Source organism: Jaculus jaculus, chromosome 18, assembly GCF_020740685.1.
Source record: "Jaculus jaculus isolate mJacJac1 chromosome 18, mJacJac1.mat.Y.cur, whole genome shotgun sequence".
NCBI classification, from domain to species: domain Eukaryota; kingdom Metazoa; phylum Chordata; class Mammalia; order Rodentia; family Dipodidae; genus Jaculus; species Jaculus jaculus.
In genome coordinates this window covers 14,406,541-14,430,232 of record NC_059119.1, presented here as the reverse complement: position 1 = coordinate 14,430,232, position 23,692 = coordinate 14,406,541, and the positions used below count along the sequence as shown (strand labels likewise).

Here is a 23,692-nt window from a genome sequence, read left to right as displayed (position 1 = left end):
CAGTCTTAGCTTTGGATTTCCAGGCCTGATTCTTACCATGATCTTGGATGATTGCACCAGTTCACCCTGCTGTAACCTAAGCCCACCATACTCAAACCTGGCTGTGAACTTCACCAAACCTTAAGTAGAGCCTTAGTAATAGCTTGGGCTTTTATGAAGATGAGAGGTTGAGTCAGTTTATCTCCACCAAATGTGTGGTGATGGGCAGAAGCAGAGTGGGATTGACCCTGGAATGTCAAATCTGTAAGTCCTGTTTGATAAAAGTTATTTTTATAAGACTGCTTTTGTGTCTTTTGGTCATTATAGGCTTTCCCCTGCTGCTGTGGACGGAAAAGGACAGTAGTCCTAACGTGAAGCGACAGTTATTTGGGCTTGTAGCAGTATTGCTTTGAGGATCACCTTTAAAAAAAGATTAACCAGTTAGGTTGAACCATATGAAATTTATGAACACTGATGTGACCACTTTCTATTAGATTAAAAAAAAAAACTTTCCGGGATGCCTCAGCCAATTTGCGTGTAAAGTCTGCCAGCCCAGGCTCAATTCCCCAGCTGCCTTGCAAAGCTGTATTCGTGGGCTGTGGTTAAGGCACTTGCCTCCAAGGCCTAAAGACCCAGGTTTGATTCTCCAGTACCCACGTAAGCCATAGGCACAAGGTGGGGCACACGTTTAGAGTTGGTAGTGGCTGGAGGCCATGGTGCGCCCATTCTCCCTCCCTCGGGGGGGTAAAAAAAAAAGCTGCAAGGCCTAGTGTGGTGTCGCATGTCTTTGATCCCAGCACTCGGGAGGCAGTGGTAGGAGGATCACCATGAGTTCAAGCGCACCCTGAGACTACAGAGTGAATTCCAGGTCAGTCTGAGCTACAGTGAAACCATAAATCGAAAAAGGAAAAAATTTAAAAAAAAAAATAAGAAAATCAAACCTTTTTTTTTTTTTTTTTTATGTAGGGTCACTCTAGCTAGTCCAGACCTGTAATTCACTCTGTAGAGTAAGGATGGCCTTGAACTCACGGCGGTCTTTCTACCTCTGTCTCCCAGAGTGCTGGGATTAAAGGCGTGCGTGACAGGCTAAAAATTAAAAAAAAAATTTTCAGCCTGTTATATGAGCATAACGTATCAGTAAGCTTCTACGATAGTACAGGGGCAAGGAGACCCAGAGAAGGGGAGGAGGAACGGGTGCGGTGGGACCTGATGGGTCGGGACAGCGGCTCCGGGAAACAGATCGCTAGTACACTCTGGGCGCCCTGGCCGATCTACTTCCGCTTTGCGGCTGCCGTAAAGCGCGGGCGCCTCGCGTGGCCCCGCCCCGCGCGCCCCTGTGACGCAGGCGCCCTGGGCGTTTTTTTGTTTTTTTTTTCTTTTAAGCGGGAAAAGGCGGCGGGCCTATCGGGGCTGTGCGGCAGCGAGCGCCGGCCTGCGCTGAGGCGGCACCGGAGCCGGGCCGGGCCAGTATGGGGCTGCTCGAGCTGTGCGAGCAAGTGTTCGGTACCGCCGACCTCTACCGGGTGCTGGGCGTGCGGCGCGAGGCCTCCGACGGCGAGGTGCGGCGGGGCTACCACAAGGTGTCCCTGCAAGTGCACCCCGACCGAGTGGACGACAGCCGCAAGGAGGACGCCACCCGCCGCTTCCAGGTACGGGTGTGTGCGGGCCCCGGGGCGGGGGTCGCCGTCCCTGACAGCTGTGGTGGCATGCCTCGCGGGTCGCACGGTTGCTGGGGGAGGCGTGGCGGTGACCCGCGTGCCGTTTCCCTGCAGATCCTGGGGAGAGTCTATGAGGTCCTCAGCGACAAGGAGCAGAGAGCCCTGTACGATGAGCAGGGAACCGTGGACGATGACGCTGCGGGGCCCAACCAAGTCCGGGACTGGGAGGCGTATTGGAGGTTGCTCTTTAAAAAGGTAGGACGCTTGGTGAGGGTTTTTTTTTTTTTTAATTTTATTCATTCATTCATTCATTCATTCATTATTTACTTATTTATAGAAAATGGGCGCGCCAGGGCCTCTAGCCACTGCAAACGAAGTCCAGATGCATGCACCACCTTGTGCATCTGGCTTCTGTACGTAATCGAATCTGGGCCCTTAGGCTTCACAGGCAAGCGCCTTTAACTGTTAAGCCATCTCCCCAACTCGAGGTCTTTCTTGTTTGTTTGCTTGGTTTTTCTTTCCTTTTTTCCTTCCCCTTTTTCCCCTCCCCTCCCCTCTCCTTCCCTTCCCTCCTTCCTGTTTGTTTGTTTTTTTTAAACTATTCCCATTCTTGAATTAGCAAAATTCCTGAAGTTAAAGCATTTTTTTGTTTTGTTTTCCAAGGTAGGCACTCGCTCTAGCTCAGGCTGACCTGGAATTCACTATAGTCTCAGGGTGGCCTCGAACTCACGGCGATCCTCCTACCTCTGCCTCCTGAGTGCTGGGATTAAAGGCGTCCGCCTCCATGACAAGCTTTAAAGCATGTTTTTGTTGTTGTTAGATATCACTAGAAGACATCCAGGATTTTGAAAAGACATACAAAGGTTCTGAAGAAGAGCTGGCTGATGTTAAACAGGCCTATCTGGACTTCAAGGGCGACATGGACCAGATCATGGATTCTGTGCTTTGTGTGCAGTACTCAGAAGAACCCAGGATAAGGAGCATCATTCAAGAAGCCATCGACTCGGGAGAGGTTCCGTCCTATAATGCCTTTGTCAGGGAGTCAAAGCAAAAGATGAGCGCAAGGAAAAGGAGGGTAAGCGTTTGAATGGTATTGGTTATTAATATCTTAACTGCTTACAAAAAGGATTTTAGGGTGTTTACAAGCAAAAGGAGAAAAAAGACTGCTGAAATAAGGATGAGTGAACTTGCACTGTAACACTCATTTTAGCTAGTTGGTTGTATTAGTCCACCAAGGAAACCCTGTTTTTGTCTTTTGTGCTGAAAATGATTTCACTGCTGGATTGTTTTGTATTGCCTAAGTGACAGTGAGATAGTGTTCAGGTGGGCTGGTTCTTGTAGCTTTGTCAAAGCATTCAGAGAGACCAATTCATAGCAGAGGCAGTGGCCCTCACTCAGGTGAACAGAGAGAAGGGGGCAGTGATTGTGTTTTGTCCAAAGGGGAGACTGTGGCTGGAGAGATGGCTTAGTGGTTAGGTGCTTGCCTGTGAAGCCTAAGTACCCCGGTTCAAGGCTCGACTCCCCAGGACCCACATTAGCCAGATGCACAAGGGGGTGCACGCATCTGGAGTTCGTATGCAGTGGCTGGAGGCCCTGGTGCACCCATCCTCTCTCCCTCCCCCCCCTCGCCTCGTTCTCCCTGTCTGTCGCTCTCAAATAAATAAATTTAAAAGTGGAGACTGAGGGGCTGGAGAGATAGCTTAGCCATTAAGGCATTTGCCTATAAAGCCAAAGGATCCTGGTTCAATTCTCCAGGACCCATTTAAGCCAGATGCACAAGGGGTACATGTGTCTGGAGTTCATTTGCAGTGTCTGGAGGCCCTGGCAAGCCCATTCTCTCCTTTCTTCCCTCTCTCAAATAAATAAATTTTAAAAAATGTTTTTTAAACAAAGTGGAGACTGGGGTCTCTACTCCCTTCTGCCTTCTCATGGGCACGAGCTCTCTGTACTTTCTCCTCTTTCCTTTTCATAGTCTAATAAACTCTCTTTAAATGAAACAAAACAAAAAAGGTAGACTGGTCAACCTGAGTCTTTTTCTTTTAGAGCACTTGGTGGTGGTGTTTTTTCTTTTTCTTTTTTTTTTTTTTTTTTTGGTTTTCCGAAGTAAGGTCTCACTCTAGCCCAGGCTGACCTGGAATCTGGAATTCACTATGCAGTCTCAGGGTGGCCTGGAACTCACGGCAGTCCTCCTACCTCTGCCTTCCAAGTGCTGGGATTAAAGGCATGCGCCATCATGCCCAACTTAAAAGCACATTTTGAATTGGGTATCTTTTTAAACACTTTGAGGAACACTTGTTATGAATTACTGAGGATTATGACCATGCCTTTATATCTTTATTGAGCTTTGGTTCAGGAGGAGGATAGCAGAGGAAAGGGGTTTATGGTGTGGGGTTCAGGGAGTGTGTATTCAAGGTTGCAAATACGTGTGATTTTTGGAAGTGTTGGCTTGGACTGTAGTAAAGTAACATGTTTGCTTTTATAATTGGCGCTCCCCCCCAGATAATTTAAGATTTTAGGTGACTCATGAGTTGTTATGTTGGCTTGTTTTGCTCAACTGGATAGGAAAAGATCTGATTTTTTTTTTTTTTTTTTTTGGTTTCTCAAGGTAAGGACCAAAGCTGGCCTGGAATTCACTATGTAGTTTCAGACTGGCCTCAAACACACAGCAATTCTCCTGCCTCTGCCTCCAGACGGCTGGGATTAAAGGCTTGCACCAGCCTGCCCAGTGAAGGTGGGTGAAAGAATTAAGGATCTGTTTTGCCTAGATAAAATGGCATGCCTTTTCTGGTAATATGAGGGAAGAAACAGCATGTCACAATCACAAAATCATTTGATTTCATGGGGTACATCTGCTTAGACTTAGACTCACAGTTAATTATCTTTTTCTGGTGAAACAGCACAGCTGTAGTCAATAGTAGGCTCTTTGAGAAAATTTCCTCGAGTTTGAGGAGAAATGCATATAGTTTTGAGAGACTGTCTTAAACTTGAGAGGTAGATGCTGGATTTTGAGAAATAGGAATTCAACAAAATAATATTATTCCTAGGATAATAAGATTCTAATTTATCATCATTCCCAGTATGAATGCCATTATTTCATAATTAGGAAATTAACCAGGAGTTAGGGCCACGTACTGTTGTAATTGTGACTGTATGGGGGGGGGTTATTCTTGTTATGTTTTGTAAATTTGGTAAATGGTATTTTTTCTACTTTTTGGTTTTTCAAGGTAGGGTCTTTCATTCTAGCCCAGGCTGACCTGGAATTCACTATGTAGTCTCAGGGTGGCCTCAGATTTGGCAGTCCTCCTACCTCTGCTTCCAGAGGGCTGGGATCAAAGGTGTGCGCCACCACACCCAGCAAATGGTATTTTCTAAAATCAGATTTCATTAAATTACTTTCTACTAATGTTACAAAAAAATTGCTAAATGAAGTCAGGTAAAGAAAGCTTAAAATTGGAGCTGGGCATGGTGGCACACACCTTTAATCTCAGCACTTGGGAGCAAAGGTAGGAGGATCCTGAGACTACACAGTGAATTCCAGGACAGCCTGAGCTTAGAGTGAGACCCTACCAGGAAAAATCAAAATAAATAAATTAAGGTTAAAATTGAGTTTGTCCACTCTGGAGGATCCTGAGACTACACAGTGAATTCCAGGACAGCCTGAGCTTAGAGTGAGACCCTACCAGGAAAAATCAAAATAAATAAATTAAGGTTAAAATTGAGTTTGTCCACTCTGGAGGCTGAGGTGGGAGAATTGCTGTGAATTGAAGGCCAGCCTGAGACTATCTAATGAACTTCAGGTAAGCCTGGGCAAGAAGGAGACCCTACCTCCAAAAAAAAAAAAAAGGATTTGTTAACTCAGGATAAAATACTTTCTTTTCAATTTTTTTTGTTTGTTTGTTTATTCTTATTTATTTGAGAGCAGCAGACAGAGAGAGAAAGAGGCAGCGAGAAAGAGAATGGATGCGCCAGGGCTTCCAGCCACTGCAAACAAACTCCAGACGCATGCGCCCCCTTGTGCATCTGGCTAACATGGATCCTGGGGAATTGAGCCTTAAACCGGGGTCCTTAGCCTTCACAGGCAAGCGCTTAACCACTAAGCCATCTCTCCAGCCCAGGATAAAATACTCTAATCCAGGGCAGTACACAAGGCTGCCACCAACCATGTATAAAACTGGGTTTTCAGAGGAAGCCTGTGAAGTACCTGTGCCCTGGTGTCTCTTGTGAGGACAGCCTTGACTTAGTCATCCTTTGTGGCTCTCCTAGCATGTTTCCTCTGTCACCATGTGACAAAGTGCTTGGTACCTCCAGTAAGTAGGAGTGGAGAGAGAACAGACCTCCTTGGAGTCAGAGGATCTCCTTGCTCTGAGTAGTGCTGGCTTTCTTATATTGATTGACATTTGTGTAATTTTACTCATCTATATATCCTCAGGTATAGATGTATTATCTTACCGGATTTGCTGTGGGAAAAGGTATATTTGAAGAAGTTTACAATTACCGTGGAGTCTTATGACAGTTTCTGTTTCAGGCTCAGGAAGAGGCTAAAGAAGCAGAATTGGTCAGGAAAGAGTTGGGATTCAGTGAAGGAGTAGATAACTTGAAAGCACTTATTCAGGTAAGTATGGTGGACTTCTTTTTCATGGGCTAGCTCTTTATTATGTAGATACAGGCTATGTGTTTTTGTGGTATCACATTTTCTTCCTCCTTTTAAGGCATAACCCATACCATCTACTTGGTTTTCTAAAATGTACAATTCAGTAGTTTATTTATTTGAGAGAGAATGGGCACACCAGGGCCTTCAGCCACTGCAAATGAACTCCAGATGCATGTGCCACCCTGTACATCTGGCCTACATGGGTCCTGGGGAATCAAACCTGGGTCCTTTGGCTTTGCAGGCAAGTGCCTTAACCACTAAGCCATCTCTCCAGCCCAATTCAGTAGTTTTTACTACATTCCCAAGTTATATAGCAGTGACCACTAATTCTGGGGTACTATCACCACTCCAAAAGAAACCCAACACCCATTAGTTAGCCCCTTCCTATTCTTGGCTACCAGCCCTTCCTAACCATGACTTTGTCTCATTGGATAGTGTTACATTTTGAAAGCTGTGTTTTACCTTCTCAAACAGAGCAGACAAAGGGATCGGCAAAAGGAAATGGACAATTTTCTGGCTCAAATGGAAGCAAAATACTGCAAACCTTCCAGAGGAGGAGGGAAAAAAACAGCTCTCAAGAAAGAAAAGAAGTAATGGATTTTTCTTCTCTTCAAAGGTCCTTAGGTATTACTTGGTGTCATGGTACGCAAGGTGCCAATGTGAAGGTTTGCCTTTAGAGAGCTGGTTTTACCTGCCTAAATTACTCACATTGACTAAGCCAACAAGAATTTCTCTACTTTATCTTGATTATTTCCTCGAATTGACCTGGCGCCGAGTGAAGTCCTCATGGGAAGGAGTGTGGTGGTGATGTTGGGAGGGTAGAATGCCTGACGTCACTTGCTTTCCTGGACCTTCTGTCCAGGGGACCTTATCTAGATGTCAGTCTATCTACTTTCACTGATATGCATGTCCTTTAGAGCAGGGATCCCCTCCTAATGAGAGTACCCTCAAAACACATGCTGAACAGCTATCTACAGTGTAACTGTCAGCCTGCTTTTGGTCTTGGAAGTCCTAACTAGACCCTTTCTTTTTTGTTCTGTTTAGTCAGGTTTTGTACTCTGTCTTCAAAATATAAGAGAAATGGGTGTTCAGATTACTTCAGTTGTCTTTGTATAATTTGTAGATAAATAAATAAACAAAAAATTACAAGTTCTGGCGGCTTTGTTAAATGACCTATTTGCATTAGAAAAGAAACATGTTTTGGATAGAGAAGAGGACAAAAACATCGTGGTCAGCATTACAGTTGACAACCTGGTTTTAGCAACAGGGAGGGATGTATGTCATAGTCCTACCTCCTGACTGCTCACTGTTCTTAGGAGATCACTGAGCTTGTCTGAACTTGTTTCCTCATCTGTAGAAGAGAGCCAAACAACGCTGAAGGCAGGACATACTAATTCAGTGGTGCCAATTTGTGAGAATGACAGATTTTCAGTTACACTTTGAGTTGGCATATATTCACTATAGACAATATGGCAATCATTAAGTCTTTGTGTATGATGTGTGTGTATGAGGGGGTGGTGCTCATGCCACAGCACATGTGTGGAGGTCAGGGGGCAACCTTTGGTGTGGGTCCTTGCTTTCTACCTTGTTTGAGGAAGAGTCATGCTGATGTGTATGCCAGGCTAACTGGCCCAGAAGCTTCTGGGGATTCTCCTGTCTCTATCTCCCATCTTGCCATTGATGTGTCCAGATTACCAACACATTCTACTATGTCTGGTGATGTGAATTCAGGTTGTCAAACTTGCACAGCAAATATTCCCAGTATAAGGTGTTTCTTTATTTGCTTTGTTTTTTCAGGGTAGGGTCTCACTTCAGTCCAGGCTGACTTGGAATTCACTGTGTAGTTTCAGTCTGGCGTCAAACTCATGGCAATCCTACCTCTGCCTTCCCAGTAATTGGGTCTAAAGGTATGTGCCCACTGGGCTTTTTATTTTATTTTATTTATTATTATTATTATTTTATTTTAAAGGTAGGGTCTTGCTCAAGTCTAGGCTGACCTGGAATTAACTTTGTAATCTCAAGGTGGCCTTGAATTCTTGGCAATTCTCTTACCTCTGCCTCCCAAGTGATGGGATTGAAGGCATGTGCCATGTGTAAGGACTATTCAACTTAACTTAAAATCTGGTTTGTCAGTTATTCAATAGATCACATGTGAAACAAGCCTTTTGCTACTGTACATTATCATAATTTATATAAGGTAAGTACATGGCACATTTTCAGTCTATGATTACAAACAAGATAAAATTATTCTTTAATTGTATTAAAATATAATTTAATGTGGGTTTGAAGCATCTGCCTTATTTAATAATACTAGGATACTTGTGACCATTTGAATTTATTCACTTTGAAAAAATTTACCACTTCTGCTGCTTTTAGATGTTTACACTAGACTAACTGGCTCTTAAGTTTTTAAGGAACTGTACCTTGGTTCAAATATAGCTTTTGCTTTTTTTTGAGTTTCAGGAGGCAGTCTGGCAAGGTGAGTCAAGTATTTGGAGAAAATATGACCAGTAGTGAAGAAATCAACTTTATATTAGGCCGGCATGTAAGGTTGAGTTGTCCTTTCTGAGGGGGTGGGAGACAAAATATTGTTTTATGTAAGGAACTCGACACCAATGCTTACATCTTTTGTTTCTTTTTTTTTTTTTTTTCCCCCTGAGGTAGGGTCTCGCTCTAACCCAGGCTGACCTGGAATTCACTGTGAAGCCTCATGTGATCCTCCTACCTCTGCCTCCCCAGTGCTGGGATTAAAGGCATGCGCCACCACGCCCGGCTTCATCTTTAGTTTCTTATCCCTTTCACTTCATTCTAAGATTGACATCTAAAGAGAGCTTTAGGAATGACATTTATTTGGTGAGTAGCTCAGATTGTTGGCAGCACTTTCTCCTAAAAATAACTTAAAACTTGAGTGCAGTTATCCAAATGAATAAAAGCAATATTCAGAGGCCTGTGATGGGCAGTGATCATTTGCTGCTTTTGTGTATGTGGAACCATTCTGACTCCTCCAGGAGTTGAGCTGATGGTTGTTAACAGACAATGTGAGCAGTGATTTGGGGGTAGTTATTCATTGCCACATCTTTGGGCACAATCTTTACTGTCCAGTGGGAGAGATTAACTTATGTTGGAAGAAGACAGTCACTGGAGACAGAAACAGTGCTCATGCAGTCTTTGGCAGATACTCTGTTGTTTTTCTCAGTAAGAGTCACTTATGCCAAAGTAACTTTTCAAGAAGATGGATCCAAGTTGATCTTTTATGCAAGCTGTGCACCATTCAGTGACTTAACACTCGTGATCCTCCACATGTTCGCTGTTGTGGCAATCTGATTTGTTCTACTCATGTGTGCTATGGTCCTTGCCTGGTTCTAGAGATTGGTCCACCTCTGCCTTGAGATTTTGTAGGCCCGTGTAGTTGAGGACCTGTGACACACAGACAACAACATAGAGTAACATTAGTGTAGATTTGGTAATTTTAGAGTTACTATCTTGGGCTTTTTGCTCAAATTATTAATTATATGTTAAATTAGGGGACTTGTTTCTAAGTATATAAAAGAATACATTTACTAAGGCACCAAAAAGCACCCAGGTTTGATTCTCCAGTTCCCACATTAAAGCACATGGTAGCACATATGTCTGGAGTTCGTTTGCAGTGGCCAGAGGCCCTGGCATGCCCATTCTCTCTCTCTCTCCCCCTCTTTCTTTGTCAAATAAATAAATAAAAATAATAATGATCACTAGCCAGGTGTGGTGGCTCACACCTTTAATCCCAGCAATCAGGAAGCAGAGGTAGGAGGATTGCTATGAGTTCTAGGCCACACTGAGACTACATAGTGAATTGCAGGTCAGTTTGGGTTGGAGGAAAACCCTACCTCAACACAAATTTCACTAATCTAAATGTTAAAGTGAGATGACACCTGTCTGAAAGTGTGGCTCATGTAGCAAGTGTAGCTCGAGGCAGTTTCTCCACTGCCAAACAGTGCTGCTGGGAACTGAACTAGACATGACTTAGACTACTGTAAGGTGGCTTGAGAAGGATTAGTTTGCACTGGTTTATTAACAGACATAATTTCAACTGCCAGTTCTTCCACATTTTCCTGTAAAGAAAAGGGCTGATAAGGTGAAGGTTGTCATGGGAAAATAAGAACCTGAAGCCGTCTCCCATCATTGCATTTTGGGGGATCAGGAGTTGTGTGCGCATGCATGTAGAAGCCAGAGGGCAACCTTGGGTGGTGTTCCTCAGGTCCTTTATGCCATTTTTTGAGATGGGGGCTCTCATTGGTCTGGGACTTGCAAAGTAGGCTAGACTGGCTGTCCAGCAAGCCTCAGTCTACCTGGCTCCACCTTTACAGGTCATATGTGGTACACGACCACATCTGGCTTTGTTTAATGCAGGTCCTGGGGGGTGAACTTAGTTTACTGACTTAGCTATCTCCTCAGAATGCGTACCTCCTCTCCTGCTGGTTTTGAGACAAGATCTTGCTGTAGTCCAGGCCTCCTGCTTCAGCTTGTTGAGTGCTGGGATTGCAGGTGTGTGTGTAACTCTGCTCAGCTTCTCCCACCTCTTTAAAAAAGTATTTTAAAGTTGGGTGTGGTAGCGTATGCCTGCCCAGCACTTGGGAGGCAGAGGTAGGAGGCTTGCCATGAGTTCAAGGCCATCCTGAGACTGCATAGTTAACTCCCTGTGTTGAATATTTTGGATGTTATAAAATTTTATTTGGCTTAAAATTTTTAGATTAAAAAAAAGTCAGATAGTAGTTTACCTTAATAGTGAACAGTTACATGGCATGAAAAGAACAGAAGGAATGCAACAGCTTTTTGGCTTTGTGTAGTTTACTTTTTTTGTTGTTGTGGTTGTTCTTGTTGTTTATTTTGTTATTCGAGGTAGGGTCTCACGTAAGCCCAGGAATTGACTATTTATTCTCAGACTGGCCCCTAAACTTTTTGCTTTGTTTTGTTTTATTTTTCCATATAGGGTCTTGCCCTAGCCTGGATGACCTGAAATTCACTATGTAGTCTCAGGGTGGCCTCAAACTCATGGCAAGCCTCCTACCTCTGCTTCCTAAGTGCTGGGATTAAAAGTATGCACCACCATGCCCACCTTACTTTGATTATTATATACCTCACTTCCAAAATGAAGTCAAGGTGATTGACACACATATTGGGAAACTAGAAAAATCTGGAGAAAAGGAAGATAAAATGTAGGAACTTTTTTTTAAAAAAGCAACAAGATCTTAACACATACACACAATAGAAAAGAGCTGCAGCACATCAGTACCTGCAGATCCCCTGCCAGGCCGGACTTGATGAGGGTACTCAGCTGCTCCTGAAAGACGGTACTGTGTATCCAGCTACAAGGAAAAATGAGACATGTCTTAGGATGCAGCTTCTCCCATAATATGCTTTGGCAGGTTTGCAAGGGAAACCTTGAAGTGAACCACAAAAAGTGCTGTGTCCCACCCAGCCTGAGGGCACTGTGTTGGAGTGCAAGTAGAAAATCCCAAGCCAAATGCCCACAAAAACCACTTACTGACTTGTAAAAATTGAACATTTTACAACTTTAATTATGTCTTTAGAAAAATCTTAGCATTGATAAACAATCCATACAGCATAAAATTCAGTTCGCTTCTAAGAAATTTGTTTTATTTTGTCTTGGTCTTCTAAGTACAGGTGTACACCACCACACCTGGCCAAGAGAATGTCATCTGATTTTTATTTGGGTTCTATTTTAAATCAGAAGCCATCCTTTCACTAAGAGTGAAATGCCCATGATTTTACCATATACTGAAATTTTAACTTTATGAAACTTGTACATTTCAAGGTTATCTCAAGGAAGTTAAAATGTGAAGATACAACTAAAATGAGCCACACATTAAAAAAAAAAAAAATTTCTAGTGAGAGCACTGGAACCAAGAGATTTAAGGAATTTCTTCTGGTAAAGCTCATAGTGTAGAAATTAGGGTTTGCAAACTGATTTGTTGTAATGACTTACCATGGCTGTTGTGTGAAAGTAGCCACAATAAGTGAGGTGGGTAATTCTGCTCCAATAAAGCTTTATTTACAAAAATAAGCAGTGGGCCCAGTAGCTTATGAACTGTGGTTTACTGACTTCTAGATAAAACAGTACTAATTAATCTGGCAGAAGCAGTTTCTAGGATGGTTTTTTTTTTTTTTTTTTTGAGCTCTTTTTTTGAAAAAACATTTATTTCATTTATTTACTTGAGGGAGAGAGAGACAGAGTGAGAATGAGTGTGCCAGGGCCTCCAGCCACTGCAAACAAGCTCTAGATGCATGTGCCACCATGAGCATCTGGCTTTCGTGGGACCTGGAGAATCGAATATGCTTTGCAGGCATGTACCTTAACTGCTAAGCCATCTCTCCTACCCTTAAAGCTAGCTTTTTAAAAAGAAAAGACTTTTATGTATTTATTTGAGCGAAAAGGGCAGCTAGAAAGTGGGTACACCAGGGCTTTAGCCACCACAAACTGCAGACCAGTGCACCACCTTGTGCGTCTGGCTTTACGTGGGTACTTGGGAATCCAACCTGGTCCTTTGGCCTTGCTGGCAAGTGCCTTAACTGCTAAGCCATCTCTCCATTCCTAGAGCTAGCATTCTTTTTTTTTTTTTTGGTTTTTCGAGGTAGGGTCTCACTCTGGTCCAGGCTGACCTGGAATTAACTCTGTAGTCTCAGGGTGGCCTTGAACTCACAGCGATCCTCCTACCTCTGCCTCCCGAGTGCTGGGATTAAAGGCGTGCGCCACCACGCCCGGCGAGCTAGCATTCTTAATTTAATTGAGTTACCAACTGATCTTCCTTTTTTTCTTTTATTTATTTATTTGGGAGAAAGAAAGAGGCAGATAGAGAATGGGTGTGCCTCTAGCCACTTCAAAGAAACTCCAGATGCATGCACCACCTTGTGCATCTGATTTATGGGGCACTAGGGAATCAAGCCTGTCAAGTGCCTTAACGGTGAAGCCATTTCTCCAGCTCTCTCTCTCTTTTTTTTTTTTTTTCTTTTTTGAGGGAAGGTAGCACTCTAGCCCAGGTTGACCTGGAATTTACTATATAGTCTCAGGCTAGCTTCAAACTCAGAGTGTTCCTCCTATTCTAACTCCCAAGTGTTAGAACTGAAGGCATGCACCACCACACCAGGCTTCAAAATTAGATTTTGACAGGAAAGAAAATAAGTATAAAATAGGCAAACATTACTTAATAAATGCTATGGGTCAAATGAGAAGACCAACTCAGTAGACATTCTCTTTGGACTTTCCGGGGATTACAGTGACCACTAAGAATCAGAAATGTTCCCTTTTTTTTTTCCTTGTTTTAAGTGACTTTCCCCTAGTCCAGACCTTAAGAAGGTTGCTGGGTTAATGAGCCCATGGCCACTGGGAACCTGTGAATGTCACTGGAAATAAGGTCTTCGTTGATGGAGTTAAGGTGAAGTCAGACTGGATTCCAAATAGAGTTGGACGCACAGGGAAGGTGGCATGTCAGTGGAGGCACAGATTGGAGTGCTGAAGCCACCAGCCCTGCCAGTGGACACCGGGGGCCAGAGAGATGCTTCTCTAGAGCCTGCTCAGGTGCTTCCATGTTCCAGAACTGAGAAAGTAACAGTTTCTCTAGTCTTAGACTACACAGCTTGTGCTCATTTGCTATGGCTTCCTTGGAAAACTAAAAGACCCACTCTGAAACTGCTCTCATCAGTTTAGAGGAAGATGGCACAGTGTTTTCAGCAGACAGAGTTCAAGGGTCACAAGCTGGGATAGGCCAGCTGCAAATACCACTATCTTGATCACCAGAGCAGGACATGAAGTTCTGAGTACTGGGCATTAAGTGTGACCCCAGTAATTTCCGTAGGCCCTGTGGCCCTCTTGCCACGAAGCAGATGAGGTCGATTGCACTTTTGACCTGGAAGATGGGCAGGGTCAGTGCATACCACCCAATCTCCAGATTCTTTCCCCAAATACTTTAGAAGTAAAGGGATGAGTTAAACGCACAGTAAATGGTGAGGTAAGTGTCAGCACTTAAAACACCAGTGAGAAAATGTGCTAATTCATTTAGAACTTCACTTTTATTGGAGTTAAGCTATGAAATAAAGCTTGAAGTCAGCCAAACTAGTTTTTTCCCTGATTCCCCCACCCCCAAACTTAAATGAATATAGCAACTGGGTGTGGTGGTGAATACCTGTAAACCCAGCATTCAGGAGGTGGAAGCAAGAAAACCAGGAGTTCAAGGTCAGCCAAGACCTTATGAGATCCTATCTCAACTTCCTCCATCCTCCAAAACAAAGAAAAGAAAATTATTGCATCACTACCAAAAATGACTGTGTTGTGTTGGGTCGAGAGAAGAAGTCAGGTAAAAGGAGTCTCTCTTGGGGCTGCTGATGGTTAGGCTCATCCACTGCTGCACTTCGAGCGCGACTAGAGTCACTGTGGGGTTTCTGCAGAGGAGACAAAAGTTCCAGAAGCAGTTAAAAGTGTACTGGGAGCTGCACGTGTCCATCAAGTTTTGACAGGCTCAATCTGCAAGCAGCTCTGATCCCATTGTCCTAAGTTAGAACTCACTTTGTGCTTTTGACTTAATATGACATAAATTAAGATCAAAGAACTACAGAAGTATACTATATATGAGGTTTTCTAATAATATGGAAAGGCAATGAGAAAAAACATACCGATTGTCTTTGTGGCCCCACAGTCCCCAGATGTTCCACTTCCGCTGTACCAATAGGTGGCAGCAGATTATTTCGACCCAGAGTCATTGGTGAGGGAGAAGAGAGTGAGTCAGCTGCCACTGGGCTGTAGATGCCATCAGCAAGACCAAGATGCAAAAGCAATGAAGTTGTTACAATACAAGCAAACTGACTAGAAACCCAGTGAACAACGTGAGTTGTATGTTCACAGAAAGCTTTAAGCAATCGTAGGTTTTTAAATAGCACATTTTCCAAGGATTTTGGAATATAAGATTTTTTTTTTAATTTCAGAAAGATAAATCTTTAGCAGAACTAACCTGCACACACATGAACATGTGCACACAGGATGACTTAACCCTATTTAAACAGTTTGTATTGGATTTAGACCCATAAGTACTCAGTGGTTAGTTTCTAGGAATCGACATAATGAAATCCATTCTCTAATATTCACTAGTTATTAGTTTCTAGAAATTTTGCTTTTGAGACCTACACTCTGGATCCTCTGAGGATTTCTTCCACAGGCCGTGGTGTTCCAGCACGTGAATGGCTTGTGCTTATTGGATGAAGAGTACGTGGTGGGGGGTTGCGTCTCCGGGCAGACTGTACTGTATATGACAAAGATGACGAACTAAGCTCCAGGGCTCGATTTGACCAATTTCGGGTTGAGAGGATGGAACTGGACCCAGGCCTCATAAGTAGCTTGTCATCAAGATCTCTAGTGGCCAAATCAGAAACCCACAATGAAATTACTATGTACAGGAACACATGACTCATAGGATCAAAATCAGAAACTTTCTATAGGTAACTAATTTCCAGAAGGTAATCATGAGCTCAAGCATGAGAAACTTTACATCACATGTTCTCATGCAGATCCTAGCATTGACTTCTTAGATTTGTGTTTAAACTGGAATAAGTCAGTAGGAAGCCGGGCTTGGTGGCACACACCTTTAATCCCAGCACTTGGAGGCCACCCTGAGGCTGCATAGTGAATTCCAGGTCAGCCTGGGCTATACAGTGAAACCCTACCTTGAAAAACCAAAACAAAAGCCAGAAGGGGCTAGGAAGCTAGAAAGGGGCCATGAGAAGGGGTAACAGGAAGACACATGGCTTGGAGGGGATAGTACATGGGTTGGGGGTGGGGTGGAAAGGTTTAAGAGGGCATGAGGTAAGGGGAAAGTTAGATGTATGGAAAAGCCATATGGAAACCTACAACTTTGTTAACTAGTTAAAAATAGTTTTTAGGCCTGGAGAGATGGCTTAGCGGTTAAGGCACTTATTTGCCTGCCAAGTCTGAGGACCTAGGTTTGATTCCTCAGTACCCATGTAAACCAGATACACATAATGGTGCATGTTTCTGGAGTTCATTTCCAGTGGTTAGAGGCCTTGGTGCAATCACTCTCTCTGCCTCTTTCGCTCTCAAATAAAATACTTAAGAAATAACTATAAAGAGTGAGCAGAAATACCCTGCATGGATGAATAATGCTGCTCCCAGATGCTGTAAGTTGTTACAGGAAAATCCCAGGGCTGGGGCCAGAGGTGGGATACCTCCTAATGAGCTGTTGGTCAGGGATACCTCTGAGGCTCCTAAAACACTACAGGGTATTGCCAGTGCTCTTGGTTGCCCAAAAGAACTAGATGCTAAGACTCTATTGCTAAAGACACATGCTTTGGTTGCAGGATACTTTAAGTTACTTACAGGAGCTTATCCATGAGGGAGAGGTTCCTTGGCTGTAGAGGCATTCCATGAACTAAGAGACCATTCATGTTTGGCTGGTGTCCACTTGCTTGACAGAAACTCATCTACACGTCAAAAAAAGGTATTATTGGGTGGTATAGATACTTGATTGATTTGCCAAGTTTGTACAAGTTAGTGTTTACAGTTAGGTTAATTTATACATTATCCCTTGTTCCTTAAGTTTTAGAACAGGTGGCCAGTATCCCCCTAACTGTGAGGTGCTGTCAAGATGACAGGGTCCTTTTCTTGCCATTATTTCCAAGTGGCATCAGATAGGGGATGGCTAATCAAAGATGAAAGTAATTACTGACCACTCAGGAGAGAAGGCCACTGTTGTTTATAAGAGTAAAGAAAATATGAGAAAATCCACAGGGTATGGTGGCACATGCCTTTAATCCCAGCCCTTTGGAGGCAGAGGTAGGAGGATTGAGGCCACCCTGAGACTAAATAGTGAATTCCAGGTCAGCCTGAGCTAGAGTGAGACCCTACCTTGAAAACCAAAATTAAAAAAAAAAGAAAAGAAAATCCGCCAATTACGGAGCCATAGAAATTAACTTGCTGTCTTTCATCATCACACAGTTCTGATCACTACCCTGGAGCAGAAGATGGATCGTGATTATATACTTGTATTTTTGTTTTCTTTTGAGACAGGACCTCCTTATGCTTCCCAGGCTGGTCTTGAAGTTTGAGCTCAAGTGATCTTCCTGTCTCAGCCTCTTGAGCAGCTGTGACTACAGATGCAAGTCTCACCAAACCCAGCTTGGTAACAACCTAAATCCTGGAGACTGTTTTTAAGAAGTAAACTCTTGCCTAGCAGGTGTCTTAGGATCAATCTCTAATACTACAACAAACACTAACTTATTTGAGGTTGGGTTTTCTTTGGCTTGCCTTTTATACCTGAGGGGAAAGGTAAATATTCAGAGGCAAAAGTCAACAGGTTCAAATATCATGAACACAAAAGATTAAGCTAAGTTAAAAAAAAAAAAAGTCAAAAAGGAAGAATTCAACATGTTAAGGGGCCACAGAAAACCTGAGATTAGTCCTTCCTAAGGATAAGGATATCCTTTCCTAGATTGAACAATTTGTATTTAGCTGCACTGGTGGCTTTAATCCCAGCACTCAGGAGGCAGAGGTGGAGGATCACCATGAGTTCGAGGCCAGCCTGAAACTACATAGTGAATTCCAGGTCAGCCTGGACTACAGTGAGACCCTACCTCAAAAAAATTAAAAAAATAGACATTTTTGGTGGTGCACACCTTTAATCCCAGCACTTGGGAGGCAGATGTAGGAGGATTGCCATGAGTTTAAGGCTACCCTGAGACTACATAGTGAATTCCAGGTCAGCCTGGGCTAGAGTGAGACCCTACCTCAAAAAAATAAATAAATAAAGGGCTGGAGGGATGGCTTAGTGGTTAAGGCACTTGCCTGCAAAGCCCAAGGACCCAGGTTCAATTCCCTAGGACCCACATGGAGTCAGATGCACATGGTGGCACTTGTGTCTGGGATTTGTTTGCAGGGGCTAGAGGCCCTGGTGTGTCCATTCTCTCTTATTTGCCTTTTTCTCTCTCAAATAAATAAGGAAAAATAAAATATCTTTAAAATAAATAAAATAAACAAATAACTCTTCAAGAGAGCTAAGAATTACTTATCAACTCTTATTTATTTCACACTATAGCCCAGGCTGGCCTGGAACTCACTACTTAGCACACATTGATCTGAGTCACACATTGATCACCCTGTCTCAGCCTCCAACATGCTAGGATTACAGGTAATGATCCACTGTGCCAAGTTGATCAACTTTAATTTGCTATTAACTTTTTAAACAAGGTGGTCAGTGCTCATGATAAACACAGGTGCACTGAAGAATGCTGACCCATATATAATACAATCAAGACTAACAGCTCTGCCCACATTTCTCCAGCAAGAAATAGTCTGGGTTCTCAAATACATCCCCTCTGCAGCTTACTGGATTTGAAGTGATGGACAGCATCTTAGACTGTGGCACTCGAGGTAACACCAGAGGATGTGGTTCATTCAGCACGTAGGGACTTCCTGAATCTGGTCTGGTGCTGGTGACATTACTTTCATCATCTGAGCAAAGAAACAGAGCCTGTTATCCACAGGTAACTTCTATAAGGAGAAGCTCTCCCCTGACAACTAATGTCAAACAAGGCTTTGCTCATCTTTGTAGCTTAACTTCATACCACCTGCATGGTTCCAAAAAGCCCTCAAACTGAGAGCTCAGTTTGTTTTTGTTTTAAATTGTAGGGGCTGTAGATATGGATTAGATGTTAAAGGTGCCTGTTGGCCCAAGTTCAATTCCCCAGCACTCACATAAAGCCAGATGAGCATGACAAGAGACCCTGGCACACACAAACACAAGTGCAAATAAATGAGTAAAAAATTTAAAAAGTATTGATATGCTAAGAATTGGGTTTCATTAAGGCATTTTTCAAAGTTTTTGTTTCTCTTTTCCTTCCCTAACCCAAGAATCCAGTTTAAGGTGGTTTTCTAGGCTGGGGGTAGCTGGTGATACCCAGAAGAAAGAAAAGCAGAGATGGGTGACAGAACCTTTGGAGTTGATAGAGAGGTTTTATGTTGGTGCTGTCCAACAGAATTGCCATAAGCCACCTTCCATTAGGAAGCACTTAACATGTGGTTAGTAGAACTGATTCCTCAAAAGTATAACGTGACTGGTAGTTTGATTCAAGTGTCCCCCATAAACTTAGGTGTTCTGAATACTAGGTTCCCAGCTGATGGGGTTTTGGGAATTAATGCCTCCTACAGGGAGTAGTATTGCTGGGGGTGGGCTATGGCTGTTATAGCCTATTTTCCTTGCCAGTGCTTGGCATACTCTCCTGTTGCTATGGTCCATCTTATGTTGGCCAGGGGGTGATGTTCACCCTCTACTCATGTTGTCATTTTCCATGACATCATGGGGCTTCCCCCTCAACCCTATAAGCCAAAATAAACCTTTTTCTTTTTCCTCCCACAAGCTGCTCTTGGTTAGGTGATTTCCGCCAGCAATGCTAACCTGATTGTAACAATGACTATTATGAGTCTTTTTATAAGCAGGGATGGCTCTAAACCAGTGCTGGGCAGTTGACTCTCACAGTTTTATGAATAACTGCTGACATAAAAACAAGGTGGACAGGGTGGCCCACACCTTTAATCCCAGCACTTGGGAGGCAGAGGTAGGAGGACTGCTGTGAGTTTGAGGCCACCCTGAGACTACATAGTGAAGTCCAGGTCAGTCTGGGCTAGAGCAAGACCCTACCTTGAGAAAAACAGGAAATATTTATTTTTATTTATTTGTTTGAGAGAGATAGGAAAAGGGAAAGAGAATGGGCACACCAGGGCCTTCAGCCACTGGAAACAAACTCCAGATGCATTTGCCACTTTGCCATCTGGCTTATGAGGGTCCTAGGGAATCCAACCTAGGTCCTTTAGCTTTGCAAGCAAGTGCCTTAAGTGCTAAGCCATGTCTCCAGCCCTAAAACTTATTTTTTCATTTGTACACACATGTACGTGTGTGTATGGATGCACCAGGGTCTCTTGCTTCTAATGAATGCCTGTCTAGCTTTACATGGGCAGGTGGCTAGAGAACTGAATCCAGGTAACAGACGTTGCAAGCAAGTGCCTTTAGTCACTGAACCATCTTTCCAATCCCCCAAAACTTTTTTCTAAAGAAATGTGTGTGTTTTGTTTGTTTGTTTTTGTTTTTTCAAGGTATGGTTTCATTCTAGCCCAGGCTAACCTTGGAATTCACTTTGTATTCTCAGGGTGGTCTTGAACTCATGACCATCCTCCTACCTCTGTTTCCCAAGTGCTGAGATTAAAGGCGTGTGCCACCATGTCAGGCGAAATGTATCTTTTGATACTTTGTTTTTCTCTTTATAAAAAAAAATAATTATTTGACAGAAAGAGGCAGAGAGAGATGGGGGTGGGAAGAGAGAATGGGTACAACAGGGCCTTCAGCTGCTGCAAACGAATTCCAGATGCATGTACCACCTTGTGTGTCTGGCTTACATGGGTCCTGGGGAATTGAACCTCAGTCTATTGTCTTTGAGGCAAGCATCTTAATCCCTCAGCCATCCAGCCTCCCCCAATCTTTTTAATCACCTCAAAGAGAAATCATTACTCCCATTACTACTGTTTTTCTAAATACCACTGCAACAAAAGTTTATTCTTAAGCCAGGCATGGTGGCACATGTCTTTAATCCCAGCACTGGGGAGACAGAGGTAGGAGAACTGCCATGATTTTGAGGCTGCCCTGAGACAATAAATTGAATAACAGGTCAGCCTGGACTAGAGTTAGACCTTACGTTGGAAAACTAAAACAAAAAAAGTTTATTCTTACTGCTGTAAAGTATTCTGGCGTATGGCTGCATTACTCATTGAGGAGTTGCCAGTGATGGCCATTCTTGTGCAGTGCTCCGGTGAACTTAAGGACTAACTTCAATGTGTACACAGCCAGGTCCACCATTTACTTGTTTATGGTTCCTGTGGTCTACAAGGGCAAGGCTGAGGTCGAGTAGTAGCTGTGACAATGGATGACTGCTAATGACGAATGTTTACTGTTTGTCTCTGTGTAGACAAGTTTGTTAACCTCTGATTCAGGGAATTTTCAGTCAAATTGCTGAGCCAGTTAGAAATTCTCCAGTTTAGGGTCACAGGGTCTTTGTTTTGTTTTAGACTTGAAGTCTTAAATCACAGTTAAAATATGGTAAAATAACCTGAGTCTGTAGGTTTACAGGAAAACAAAACTTACTAATTCAAAGTCCATCCTTTTTTTTTTTTTTTTTTTTTTTTTTTTGGTTTTTCGAGGTAAGGTCTCACTATGGAGTCTCAGGGTGGCCTCGAACTCACAGCGATCCTCCTACCTCTGCCTCCCGAGTGCTGGGATTAAAGGTGTGCGCCACCACGCCTAGCAAATTCAAAGTCCATCTTTAATGACACTAAAATGAAATCTTAGTGATTTCTTTAACCAGTGATTTCTGGACTTAACATTTGTTCTACATCTCAACAACAACAAGAAAGCAGCCAGGTGTGGATTGCTGTGAATTCAAGGCCACTCTGAGACTAAATAGTGAATTTCAAGTAAACCTGAGCTAGAACAAGACCCTCCCTCGAAAAACCAAAAAAACAAAACAACAACAACACAAACCACCACACCTCTCATATAAGCCAGTTGTGTGTGTGTGTTTGGTTTTTCGAGGTAGGGTCTCACTCCAGCCCAGGCTGACCTGGAATTCACTATGTAGTCTCAGGGTGGCCCCAAACTCATGGCGATCTTCCTACCTCTGCCTCCCAAATGCTGGGATTAAAGGTGTATGCCACAACACCTGGCTCATTCTTACAAAAATTTAAAATAAACTTAATCTGTGGTATTAGATGCTGAGATGGATTTATACTGGGTATAGGTAGAGTACTAGAAGAAGCATAATAAAGTCTCACAGAGTGTTGGTAACATTCTGTTGATCTGGGTGCTGGTCATGTAAAAACACTCAATTTTATGGGGCTGGAGAGATGACTTAGTGGTTAAAGCGCTTGCCTATGAAGCCTAAGGACCCAGGTTCAATTCCCCAGTACCCACATAAACCAGATGCACAATAGTGGTGCATGTGTCTGGAGTTTGTTTGCAGTGGCTGGAGGCCCTGATGCGCCCATTCTCTCTCTCTCTCTTTCTATCTGCCTCTTTTGCTCTATCTCTCAAATAACTAAATAAAATATTTTTTAAAGCTGGGCGTGGTGGCACATGCCTTTAATCCCAGCATTTGGGAGTCAGAGATAGAAGGATCTCTGAGAGTTCGAGGCCACTCTGAGACTACAGAGTAAGTTTCAGGACAGCCTGAGCTAGAGTGAAACCCTACCTTGAAAAAAAATTTTTTTTTAAATACTCAATTTTAGTATATGTGCTGCTAAAGCAAGCACTAGAAGTAATTTAAAATTTTGTTTGAGATTTTAGGGGTTGAAACCAGAGCATTCCTTTTACATGCCAAGCAAGTGCTTTATCACTGATGTATATTCCCAACTGAAAGATATTCAAATTTTTAATATTCTTCATGCCTACTTGATGTAAATTTACTGTGTGAAACACAGAAAGAGGCAATTGAACCTGGGTCCTTTGGCTTTGCAGGCAAGTGCCTTAACCACTAAGGTATCTCTTCAATTCTCTTTTTGAATTTTTGGTATGTGTGTATATATATGGGCATTTGTAGAGGTAAGAGTTCAACCATAGGATGTTGGCCGTCACTTTCTACCTTGTTTGAGACAGGAAGCTTGCTGCTACAAATTTCAGACTGGCTGGTCAGTGAGTTTCAGGATTCTCCTAACTGCCTCCTACTGCCATATTCACACCCATACACAAAGATTTTAAAAAAGGAAACATAATTTGGAATAAGTTAATTATTTAACTGCATAATCCAGACATTCTATTACTAAAATTTTCCTTTAGAGAAATATATGCTCCCCAATTCCTACATACCCTTGTTCATAACAATATTACATGGAGTAGCCCAAAACTGGAAGCAAATCAGATACCCATCAGTAGGTGAACAGATAAACTGTAGTATCATGACATAATACTCAGCAACAAAAGAAGTATTACTAACACAATGAAAGGGATGAATCTCAAGATCATTATGCCAACTGAAGGAAGTCAGACAAGACTGATCTGCTTTCAGTCACTAGATTAATTTGCCTTGTAGATGTTTATGTGAATGGTTTTTTTCACTCAGCATAGTGATCATTTGGGATGGTTGGAGGTCAGGTAATGGCTAGAGGGAGGGATTATAAAGGATATGAACTTTGGGGAGTGATATATGTATGCTATATTGACTGGGGTTATGGTTTCATGGGTGCATACCTAGGCCAGAACTTACCAAACTGTATACATTATTATTATTATTATTATTATTAGAGAGAGAGAGAGAATGGATGTGCCAGGGCCTTTCAGCTGCTGTGAAGGAACTCCAGATGTGT

At 42.9% G+C, this 23,692-nt stretch overlaps 2 protein-coding genes across 4 annotated transcripts in view; one reads left to right on the top strand and one right to left on the bottom strand.

The window, feature by feature from the left end:
• Nucleotides 1–1,368: 1,368 nt before the first annotated feature.
• On the top strand, nucleotides 1,369–7,440 carry Dnajc9 (DnaJ heat shock protein family (Hsp40) member C9). Its single transcript, XM_004657915.3, has 5 exons — nucleotides 1,369–1,628; nucleotides 1,752–1,892; nucleotides 2,458–2,712; nucleotides 6,163–6,249; nucleotides 6,763–7,440. The coding sequence occupies exons 1-5, from the start codon at nucleotides 1,449–1,451 to the stop codon at nucleotides 6,880–6,882; spliced, it is 783 nt and encodes a 260-aa protein (XP_004657972.2). The 5' UTR covers nucleotides 1,369–1,448; the 3' UTR covers nucleotides 6,883–7,440.
• Nucleotides 7,441–9,120: 1,680 nt separating this feature from the next.
• Nucleotides 9,121–23,692, bottom strand: part of Fam149b1 (family with sequence similarity 149 member B1) — a 40,841-nt gene continuing 26,269 nt past the window's right edge. For all 3 annotated transcript variants that reach the window (XM_045137379.1, XM_045137381.1, XM_045137380.1), the window contains exons 8-14: nucleotides 18,675–18,799; nucleotides 16,670–16,773; nucleotides 15,464–15,688; nucleotides 14,956–15,079; nucleotides 14,599–14,724; nucleotides 11,561–11,633; nucleotides 9,121–9,705 (exon numbers count right to left, since the gene is read on the bottom strand). In XM_045137379.1, coding sequence (XP_044993314.1) covers nucleotides 9,632–9,705; nucleotides 11,561–11,633; nucleotides 14,599–14,724; nucleotides 14,956–15,079; nucleotides 15,464–15,688; nucleotides 16,670–16,773; nucleotides 18,675–18,799 — 851 coding nt within the window. In that variant the 3' untranslated portion in view covers nucleotides 9,121–9,631. The remainder of the gene's footprint in view (nucleotides 9,706–11,560; nucleotides 11,634–14,598; nucleotides 14,725–14,955; nucleotides 15,080–15,463; nucleotides 15,689–16,669; nucleotides 16,774–18,674; nucleotides 18,800–23,692) is intronic.